The sequence below is a fragment of the Typopeltis vanoorti genome, chromosome 12, assembly GCF_054136105.1.
Source record: "Typopeltis vanoorti isolate ZY-2024b chromosome 12, IOZ_Tvanoo_1.0, whole genome shotgun sequence".
In the NCBI taxonomy this organism is placed as follows: Eukaryota; Metazoa; Arthropoda; class Arachnida; order Uropygi; family Thelyphonidae; genus Typopeltis; species Typopeltis vanoorti.
This window is the reverse complement of record NC_143560.1, coordinates 133687380-133699492: the sequence shown is the minus strand read 5'-3', so window position 1 is coordinate 133699492 and position 12113 is coordinate 133687380. Positions and strand designations below refer to the sequence as shown.

Sequence of the window (12113 nt, the reverse complement as noted above, 5' to 3'; positions counted from 1 at the left end):
CATCCATTTCATCTGCAACAGGTCCAGTTACTGATGGCTAAATATTATCCTCAACGTATGGAATTCGCGCAGTGGTTTCGGCAGAAAAGTGCCGCAGACCTGGATTTTCCAACTTGTGTTTTTTTCACGGATGAAGCTTCATTTACCTGTGAAGGGATCTTCAATCATCACAATGCTCATGTGTGGGCCCATGAGATCCCACACGCTGTGCGATCACATGCTGCACAACAACGCTTCGCCATTAATGTACGGCAGGTATCGTCGCTGACTGTTTAGTCAGTCCATACCTGTTTCCACCCCCGACTGAACTCCTAGAAGTATCGGACCTTTCTGGAAGTTCTGCCAGATATACTGAACAATGTTCCAATGACTGTGCATCGGCAGATGTGGTTCCAACATGACAGGGCAACAGCCCATTTTGGCATTTCTGTGCATCAGTATTTGGACAGGTCCTTTGGGGCTCGATAGATTGGATGTGGTGGACCCGTCACATGGTCCCCACACTCACCTGATTCATCGAGCATTGATTTCTTTCTGTGTGTGTATGGGGGGGGGGGGAACCCTTAAAGTCATGGTGTATGAAACGCCTGTTGCCGCTGCTAATATCAGGGAAACTCCAGGTATTTTCGAAAATGTACAGCAATCAATGAGTATCGGTGTCAGGCATGCATCACTGCTAATCGTTGTAACTTTGAGCACCTGATGTGAAACCATATTATGTATCCAACTACTATTGAACTGATCATTTATTCCTAATAAAGTTTTTTTACACTACTTACTGCCTTGTGTTATTTCTGTATCTTTGTGTCCCTGTTAGTACCTTTCGGTGGCATTTCCAGACATGCTTTCTTATGTGAATATAGTTGATTTTGATGTTCTGTACCTCCCCTCAAAGTTTGTACGTGAAATTTTGAACCACCCCGTGTGTATACACACACACACACACACACACGCACGCACACACACACACACACACACACAATAAACCCTGTTTTTACGTTCCCGCAATTTACGTTTTCCTGCCATTTACGTCATTTTCCATTGGTCCCGTCTTAAGGCCTATTCTTACGATATATTGTTTTCCCGCCATTACCAACTTGATGTGGACGTTATTTCCCATGATTTGTGTTTATTTCTTGGGTGGCAATACTGATTTTCGAATCGATTTCTGTGCAATCTGTGCATTTCTGTTCCCAGATGGCGTTGCTTTCAGCTGTAGTTTCGTTTCCGTCATCACGGTGACTCGCATGCATGCAGCAGTAATGTACTGATGAGCGATACCGTGATTTTTCAATCACAGGAGGAATTGATATTGCAGAATTTCTGCTACGTAATTTGGCATGTGAAAGTTTTTTTTTTCAAGTTGCGGTGGTGGATTATTCATGTTAGTGACATGGAGATAAAAGACAGAAAATGTATTTTGGGAGAAGTAAAGATGGCAATTCTGGGACGTGTAGATTGGCATGCAGGAACACGTGTGCATTTAGCAAAAGATCTTGGACTATCCGTGTCCTCTTTGAACACGATAGTAAAAAAAACTCAACGCAAAGCAATCTTGCGGTATGTCAAAAAAAAAAAAAAATAAAACATGAAAAGCAAAAACAATCAACAATTAAAGATTTCTTTAAATAGATAAATGTAAGTAATTGTAAATTCATTTATTTTCAGTTATTAAATTTTGTAATCTAGTATGTAGACTCACATACTAGCAGTGTCATATTTTAGCCTTTTTTAAAGGTTTTTTTACATTTCCTGCTATTTACACTTTTTTCCATCAGTCCCCTGAAAAGTGTAAAAAAAGGGGTTTTACTGTATATGGTTTTGCAAAAATAACAATTACTGGCATTCTGCCAGATATGCTTCTAGTGAAAATAAGTGCATCCATTATACTAAAAATACGGTATGTTCATTAAACTAAATTTTTTTTAGACTTACTCTAAACAGAATTAGAAAATAGCATATAATTTTAACCATTAGTGCATGCTTTTTCTAATGTGCATATGCACCTTAGAAAAAGTAGTTCTTCCGCACGCAGCGATTGATATAATACAAGTGCTTTGTGCATCAGTGTTAGTGCCTTGTGAAACTATCGAAATCAGTGACCAAGATCATACCACTTTACAGAGAATCACAACTGCAGATAAATTACAGTGCTTCCAATACAAACTAGGAACAAAAATGGCAAAGAATGGAATGGTGATCACTGACATATCCAAGACAACATAACTGCAGAAGTCTTGAGTCAAAACAAATGTCTTTAATGTGAATGGAATTGGTCATAAGGAATGTGTTTCACAGGACCAAATGGTTAACAGCAAACAAGTACTATCCTGGATGTGAATTAATACATGTAACAGGGGAAAGGAAGCTGTACTGAACAAGCAACTGGCTGTTACTGCACAACAATGCACCTGAACATTGTGCATTAAATGTCAAACAGTTTCTCAATCCCAAATCCATCAGTCCACAAACATCTGCCATATTTAGCACACTGGATTTTGTTACATCCAAAATCGAAAAAAAAATTAAAAGCACACCAGTTTGACTCAGCTGAGATCATCCAGAAATATGTGACCACAGAAATGCTATACTTTTAGACACCTACCAATCGCATTTCAAAAATTGCATGAACAAATGCTGCATTGAATTAAGGGGAGATTATAATGGAAATTATAATCTATAATTTCTCAAATTATATATGCTGAAATTGAATAAAGGGAGATTATATGGAAAAATAAATAAATTGTTCATCTTGCCGTAGTTTATTTTTATTTGAATTTCATTGCTATTTAATAGGCATACTATGTAGTACCATGGATGTGCTAAGGATAAGAAATCCAGAAACCTTGTTCTAGGAAAAGTCTGAAACTTTTCCTATCCTCTTCAGGCATTCAAATAAGCAAGTTCTAGTGAGTGAGTGTGGTCTCACCTACAATAATTCATCTGCAACCTAAAAATATTCACAAATGCATGTCTAAGTTGTTCAGTAGAATGCCAATAGGTTGTAGATGAATTATTGTAGGTGAGACCACACTCACTAGATCTTGCTTATTTGAAGGCCTGAAGTGGAAAAGTTCCAAGTTTCTAGAGCAAGATTTCTAATCCTTAGCCCATCCATGGTATTACACAGTGTACGTGTTAAATAAGATAAAATTCAAATAAAAATAAATTACAACAAGATGAACAATTCATTTTCCATTACATCTCCCTTGCATTGTGAGATTCAAACTACAGCCTGTTGGTGAAGATGTTATTTTACTATGCCAGCCAGGCCAGCAAATAAAATGAAATTATATTTTGTGGTAAATGAAATAAAAATAGCTTACCTCTGTACAAAATGTACTTAGCTCTTTATGGATCTGCGGTTGTACATACTTATGAAACACTGCATCTATCTCAAAGGTAACTCCATTAACTTTTAAAACTGCAAATTCTATTATCTCCTAAAAGAAAATAACACTTCAACATATAAGAGTGATAAACGCCCAGGCTTTTATTACCACAGTATTATATTTAATCAAAGTAGCATGTACCAATGTGTTTTGACAACTATTATAACTGGCAACAATTTCAAAAGAAGTACTTAATTACATAAGTAATTAACCAAAAAATCATAAGAGGCAAAAAAACTAAAAAATTAATTAGTGAGATTAAATTGAAGATGTTAAACTCTCATCTGCAAAAGGTTGTAAACCTATAGTATCGAGGATGAGCTATTGTGGGAGAAGTTTTTTTAAAAAAAAAAACATAATCTGGAAGCCTTGCTCTAGAAGACTAAACATGGAATGTTTCCAAGTGACTTCAGACTTCCAATAGGCATGACTTGTAATCTCACAATGGGCAATGAAATTCATCTCCCATTCAATGACTCACGCTGATTGTGGGATCTGAACTCACAATCCTGTCAGGTGGAGAGCTAATACACTACAGGCATGGTCAGTCAGGCTACAAAACAATGTTGTAGCTATCTTTGTTTTAACTTCTTTTTTTGCTGCATTTATTATTTTCTTTGGCTAATTGCTTTCTATCAATTTAAAAAACTACCAGTAACAGGTAATAAAATATGCCACTTGAATAAAAAAAAAAAAAATCCATGCATTAAGGCTTAAGTGCTGAGAGAAACTCATTAAAAGTTTAATTGAGTGAAAGAGCACTAAGAAAATATTAAAAATAGTATTTAATTCTTCCAATATTTCATCTCGGTTATAGATATCAGGAAGTACAAAATGAGACTTGTAACACATGATTGAAAGACTAGAGCCCAAACTAGGTGGGGCACCCTCTATGAGCATCTGTCAGAGTCCTAGGATGTAAATTGAGATCTCAAAGTATTAGTGTTTCCCATATTTTGGGAAGTTTTATGCAACCTTATTTATTCAAAGCAAGCTGATTTTTAAGAGCAGAAGCAGATTCTAAACACCGTCTTTCTCTTCTAAATTTACTGAACTGGAGCATGATGGTTCTTTTTCCGATTGATTCTGTGAGCTGTATCCAAAGCATGGTCTGCAAGGCCAGAGAGTGACCATGATCATCACTACAGATATATTATTTATGCTCTTCCTGTCTGTCCATAGTAGACCAACTTGCAGGAACAAGGAACTCTATATACACCTGGAACTGAGAGAGTGAGAGAGAGAGAGAGAAGGGAGCTTTTCTTTAGCAAAGCTACCCTTATCTGTTCCTTACCTACATTATTTTTTATTATTACGTGATACCTCCAGGGAGTCCAAGGACTCATCAACAGCCACCACCACCACTGCTAGTATTTTCACAGATAATTAGAAAAATCCATGCCCACAGAGGGATTCGAACCCACAGCACAGCGTTTTGGCTGGAGAGCATATAAGGTAACCGCCAACCAGTCCTGCAATCATTTGTTTTAAGTGAGGATTGAAAACAATGCAAAGTTTGTATTTCTTTAAGATTCTGGATATTTTTTTTTGATGCGACTCAGACATAGTGATAGCATTACTAAAACCTTTCTGAAGAAAAGGTCATACAACACCATACATAAAAAACTCTTACCTTAAAAGTTCCATTGAAAATATAATTGTTAATGATATTAAACATATACTGATATTATTATTATTAATAATACGCGCCACCTCCAGGGAGTCCAAAGACTCATCAAGGGAGGGCACCTGATCTCAACTACCAGTAATTGCATCACCAACACCACCTACTGCCCACCACTAGTATTTCCACAGACAATCACAAACATCCATGCCTACGGCAGAATATGAACCTGCAGCCTTTTGGCTGGAAAGCGGATACGCTATCCTAGTGAGCTTTGACACCACCTCATTGTTCACTAACATTTACTGTAGCCTAAATGAAAATCACTAAAAGCAGCTAAATCTTTAAAAAAAAAAAAAAGGAGTTAAAAAGAGCTAAAAAGGAGTTAAAAATAAAAATTTGAAGCTAAAATTTTAGAAGTAGTAGCTGATACTTTTTAGTTACTTACTTTATTCAAGTTAAAGTCATACTTGCATATAAGTGACTAAAAGCATCTTCCAAGTGGCCTTCTGTGCTTAATTCACCCATGTTCTCAATCAGATTTTCAGCTTTTATTATATGTGACCATTGTTCCAATATTACTCAGTGTAGATGCTGGTAAATGATAGTTTGTACAGCACTTGTTATGTCTGAGGCCATACTTGACTGACAAAACAGCTGTCAGCATTGGCAATTCCATCTTGTTTCTTAATTCAGTTTTAACTACATTCGAGGAACTAAAAATTCGTTCAATTTCCACATTAGAATTTCAGTATTAATAAATTGACTGCACACTGAGCAATTTCTTTAAATGGATTCATTCCAGATGCATCTTTGTATTCTCGTACTTCAGTCCAGAATAGCTGTGTTTTCTATATTTGTCCATTTATTTAAGTGGATAGTAGTATACTGGTATTCAGCAGCAGCAACATCTTTTTCTGTTTTCAGCATTATTTCTAAGATGGGAGTAACAGGTTCTTTTATATGTTTTAGGGTATTGTCAACAGAAAAAGAAGAGATCATTCTTAAAATATTCAAGTTTTGAGGCAACCTTTGCTTACACAGTTTGAAGAGATCAGGAAGAAACTGTCTTGCTCTATTTCTAAGATTTTGCTTATCATTTTCTGTTATTTTCTTTTGTATCATCAACTCTGAATTTTTTTCTTTCAAATCTGTAACCAAGATTTAGTTTGGGATCCAAATAGTCATCAATCTCTGACTCTAGAGGGTCAACTGTGGATGATGGTAGCACTAACATATTAGAAATAGAGCGAATCAAACGAGAAAGATCTTCAAATAATCTCGTCTTATCCGCACAATTCGAAAATTTTATTAACTTGCTGAACTTTAACTAGAACAGGATTCAAAAATAAAAGGTACAACAGATTCCTTTCATCTTTATACATCTCCCACAAAATTTGAGCTTTGTAAAATTTCTCAATCACACTCACGACTTCAAAGTGAGTTTTTAATTCCAACCACTGGCTGCAAATTCTGTCTACTGCAGGTTCAATGGAGAGCCACCTTGTTGCACAGTTGCTTATAATTTTAAGAGCATCATCATTTTCGTTGATAAGAAATATAGCTGGATATATATAACAGAACTATAAGTGTAATGCTGTGGAGGTGAACGTGGGGAAGGAAAGTAGGATTTGAGTGCATTGGTACAGTTCTTTGTATTCTACTTGTGTTGAAGAAGAATGTAAAAACCACTTATACGTCTCGGCAACTAAAAATTCTAATTTTCTTCGGAGAGATTCTGCACAAGTGCGAGACATTGCCAGTTGCAATGAATGGCATACACATCTAATTAAATTAAGGAGGGAAAGTATGCCTTCAGTTGTTCATAAACACCATTACTGACCAACCATAACATTGGCTTTGTCTGTACCAATTGCAATGAGATTTTTAATGTCCAGTTTTTTGGCCAAGAGCTTTTTTTTTTTTTAATGCAGCCACAATACCATCACACTTTTCTAGAACCACCATGCTCAGAAATGTATGCATAATTTTGTTGAATTTCTTGCTATCATAAATGATGGCCATTCCTAAAATCTTACTCACTGTGATATCATTTGATTCATCTATTAGCAAACTGAAAATGTCCACAATTAGATCTTCTAGTATTCTTTACAATTGCAGAGCGCTTGGTTCGGCACATTTTCATCTTTGGCATAATTTGATATTAGTTAATTTGGCATCTGGGATGATATTTTTGCAAAGATCTACTAGATAATCGCAACTGTCGAATGATGAGTGATAACAAAGAAATAATGCTAAGATGCCTTCAAAGTTTGCTGTCTCATCAGACTTCTTCACAAGCATATTTGTAATATGAACAACCTTATATGGAACTGAAGCAAGATGTTTCTTAGTTTCACTATGCTTTACAAGTTGACAATATTTAGCAGCTATATCCCATCTGTAAAACTTACAGTGGCCTTTTGTAGCATCACCAGAAACTTCACAAAGCCATTTACTAAACATTCCCTCCTAAAGTTTTGCTTGTAAGCTTTATTTGTCTCTGCTCATTTTTGAAGAAGAGTACATATATAACTCTCTACTGCAACGAATTATAATCAGTCTTTGAAACTTTCCACTCACTATCGTAACTTGGAACGGTGCTATCAACTTCAAGGTGACAAAATGGCAGACTGTTGGGTCACATGACTGATGTCACCACAAGTTTGAAACGTGTATGGTACTCGCACCAAATGCACAATACATTTCTTTATCAAATGCGAACATCTGGAAAACTTAAAACAATTTTTTTAAGAGTAGGTTATAAAAACGACTAAAAAGAGCCGAAACAAGTTCTGAAGAAGCTAAATTTGGAGCTAGGTGCTAGATTAAAATTTTTAGAGCTAGGAAAAATTAAAAAAGGAGCTAGATCTAGCTCCAAAAGAGCTAAATTGGCAACACTACTAACATTCCCTTAAATGACACCTTATTTTTTAAAAAAAATTTTCCTCTTGATATCATTGATCTCCTTTCCTTTGTTATCCATTCTGGTTATTTCTCTGCCATTAGAAAAAATGTATAAACAGACAGAGGGTATATATCTCTATGGGGTCTCCCCCCCCCTCTCAACCCCTTGGCAATTTTTTTTTCTTCTTTTTTTGAGATTTTGAAAAACAAGCTCTGGGCTCAGCTGCTCTCAACCTTTCTATCTTGTTAAGTGATGTGTTTTTCTATTTGGTCTCATGGCCCAGATGCATTAGACACTTTTCTCCATCACCTCAAAAGTCTTCCCTGTAGAATCCAATTTATAATGGAAAGGGAAATTAATAATAGTCTAGCCTTTCCAGACACCTTGACCACCTGTCCTTTTCACACTCAACAATATGGTGTCATAAAAAACCATAGAGCTTATAATCTTTCTTCCAATGAAACCACTCTCACAACAGAACTCAATATACATTGCACTTTTTTTTTAATAGCTATGATTCCCATAGTATCAAAAAAAATAAGCAATCCTTCCCCTAGCCCAAGACTCTCTTCAGAAAGATTTTAGTAATGCTAACCCCAACCGAGTCACATCACAAAAAATATCCAAAATCTTAAAGGGAATACAATCTTTGCACCACATTTAAGTCTCACTTAAAACTAGCTACCCTTATCTACTCCACTAAAGACAAACTCCCTCATCTCTCAGTTCTAGGTGTACATAGAGCTCCTTGTTCCTGCAAATTGGCCTTCTGTCTCTAGTAGGCCAATGGAGATCAGCTACTGCCCCAGTTGTCATTCCTTTTCTTGAATTCATTTACACTATCTGCAGCACTCACAACCTCCAGAAGGCAATCCATTCTAATCATATAACACCATAAGGGAAAAAAACCTTAACCACCACACCAGAGATACTGATAGGTCAATAGTAGATACATTTGTCTACCGTTGACCTATCAGTAGATTCATTAGTCTTTGCACAACCTTCATACAATGGGATTATCAGACATTTTTTCCACTCCTGTGGAATCACCTATGTTTTGAGGTTAAAATTTATTGTTAAGTCAAAGGAACAGCCAGTTCAGGTGAATACTTTTAGCACTCATGCTGATATTTCATCAGCTCCTATTGCTGAATTCTTATTCAGTTTGTGCAATAACTCTAGTACCTTCTCCTCATATACCGGAGTTTCTTCAACCGGTGAAGAGACAGCAGAACTCAATGTCACACACACTAGGTTGATTGCTTTTAGGAATACGGGCATACATTAGTTGAAAAATCTTTTCTGCATCCATCACACACAAACCATCTAAATTCAGTAGAGTTATTCTTTTATGCTGATTCATTATTTTATTTGCAACATGACAGAATTATTTTGAGTTGACTTCAGATCCAGTTGCTTTATTATTATTATTATTATTATTATTTCGGGCAACTAGACGGAGTCAACAGACTCATCGAGGGAGGTCCTAACATCATGTCAAGAACAATTATTCAATATTCACACAGTATCTATCATACCTCGCCTTGAACTCATTCACAGTCATAGCACCCACAACAGACTCTGGCAGCTTATTCCACTCATTCACCACTCTAGAAGTAAAAAACCTAGCTCTAACACCCTTGCTAACCACATTCTTCCCAGCTTCCATGTATGACCCCTAGTTCTCCCACCACCAGTCCTATTCTCAAAAATATCTTCTGAATTAATCTTATAGAAACCCTTCAGTAATTTTAATGTCTCCATCATATCACCCCTTTTCTGACTATCAACCAATTTTTGCAACCCACAAATCTTCAACCTATTCTCATAAGGTTCATTCCATAGACCTGCTATCATCTTGGTCAGTCGCCTCTGGATCCTCTCCACCTCCTCCAAATCAAGAAGAAACCCTGGCGCCCATATCTGGGCACAGTAGTCTAGATGGGGTGTTATCAAGGCTCAATACAGAGGAACAATAACTTGTTTGTCTCTGCTTGTTAAAATATTTTTCAACAACCAAGTGATTTGATGAGATTTGATTTGATACAATTTTTGTAACCCACAAATCTTCAACCTGTTCTCATAAGGTTCATTCCATAGACCTGCTATCATCTTGGTCACTCGCCTCTGGATCCTCTCCACCTCCTCCCCCATCAAGAAGAAACCCTGGTGCCCATAACTGGGCAAAGTAATCTAGATAGGGTCTTATCAAGGCTCGATACAGAGGAACAATAACTTGTTTGTCTCTGCTTGTTAAAATATTTTTCAACAACCAAGTGATTTGATGAGCAGATTTAGCCACTTATGCGATGTGCCCCACCTAAACTTCAACTCCCTATCCACCAACACTCCCCAATCCCTGGCCTCAATCTCCTGGAGTACGGTTCAACCAATGTGATATACTGCTACTAATCTTTTCACCCCAAAATGCATAAGCTTACACTTTGCCACATTAAATCGACATCCATTTTCCTTAGCCCAGTCCTCCAAACTATCCAAATCATCTTGCAAAATTTTGACATCCTGTGCATTCACTATTGCTCTACCCAACTTTGCATCATCAGCAAACAAGTAAACACTTCCTCTCAGATCCTTTCCTATATCGTTAATAAACAAATTGAAAAGTAGTGGTCCAAGAACATAACCCTGGGGCACACCATTAGTCACAAGCTGTCTTTTGGACTCTACTCCTGAATAAACCACTCTCTGATATCTCTACATCAACCACCCTCCTATCCATCTCACCAACCTTATATCCATCTCCATACGCTGCAGTTTACTGATTAGAATTCCATGTGGTGTCCTATCAAAGGCTTTAGCAAGGTCCAATAGAATCACTGTAAACCCATTACCCTTATCCAGTTCAGCCGTCACTGTGTTATAAAATGTGAGCAAGTTACTGAGGCATGATCTACTCTTCACAAAACCATGTTGTCCCTCAATACAGTGTCCCATTTTCATCCATCAAATCCTGTATTTTTTTCTTGACTAATTTCTCCAAGACCTTGACGATTCCTGATATGCTAATCAGTCAGTAATTTACAACAGCAGTCTTGGAATCTCCTTTATGCAGTGGAACTATTTTTCCCTTTTTCCACCCAGTCGGGACTAACCCAGACCCATTACAAATTAAACAAAATGGTCAAGGGCACTGACACTTCTTTAGCCACTTCACGTACGACATGCGCTGGTATACCATCCAATCCCACAGATGTACTGACATTGAGGTTTTGTAATGGACTACTCACCACTTGCAAGACTATATCAGTCCTGCAATGTCACCACCTGGATGATATAGTCTTGCAAGTGCTCACTCAGTAATTCAACTATATCAACTGATTCGGTTACCTCCCTACCATCGGCATTCATTAAAATCATTCTGCCATATACATTTTTTCTTTTACTTGCAACATATCGAAAAAAGTATTTGGGATTCTCTTTAGCCTGCATGGCTAATGTTCTTTCATAATCCATGTTTGCTTTTCTTACCACACTCACCCTTCTGGCCTGCGCTTCATACCGTTCATGTACCTGCCAGTCACCTTTCCCCTTAAATTCCCTCCATAGTTGTTTCTTTTTTTTTGCAGCTTAAGCTTAATGGTGTTATTCCATTTAACCCCTACTTGAATTATTATTCGGACTCTAGATATACAGTCAGCCATTGCTTCATGCAAACACTTCCTAACTACCTCCCATGCTCTTTCAACATCTAGCCCTTGCAGTTTTACATGCCATGGCACTTATCCAATCAAACTCCTAAGCTTGTCATACTTATCAGCCCGATAATTCCACATGTACCCTGTCTTAATTGTAAATTCCGCACCTTTAGCCACCTTCCAAGTCAAGACCCTATGATCACTCCCACCAATTGGTGGCAACGTGGTCATTACAGCCAAATTCTCCGATGCAATTACTAGGTCAAGCACTCACTGACCCCTAGTATTTTCCATTATATGCTGTCACAGATAGTTATCCCTTAATAATCGCATAAAATCCAATTCCTTCCTCCCATGTGTCCTCTCCTTCCAATCAATGTTACCATAGTTGAAATCACCCATAATAATTACCCTCCCTCCACTCATTTCTTCTATTTGCTTATGCATACTATCTTCACCATCTATTCCATTACCTGGTCTATAGCAGCACCCAACTGTATATTTTGTTCTGCTAGTTTCAATCTCACACCAAA

At 37.2% G+C, this 12113-nt stretch overlaps 1 protein-coding gene across 2 annotated transcripts in view; it reads right to left on the bottom strand.

Moving 5' to 3' along the window:
• The window catches only part of LOC150101236 (ERI1 exoribonuclease 3-like), a 151742-nt gene that overhangs the window by 126897 nt on the left and 12732 nt on the right, over positions 1-12113 (bottom strand). For both annotated transcript variants that reach the window (XM_090401742.1, XM_090401743.1), the window contains exon 2: positions 3327-3443. In XM_090401742.1, the coding sequence (XP_090257868.1) occupies positions 3327-3443 (117 nt within the window). The remainder of the gene's footprint in view (positions 1-3326; positions 3444-12113) is intronic.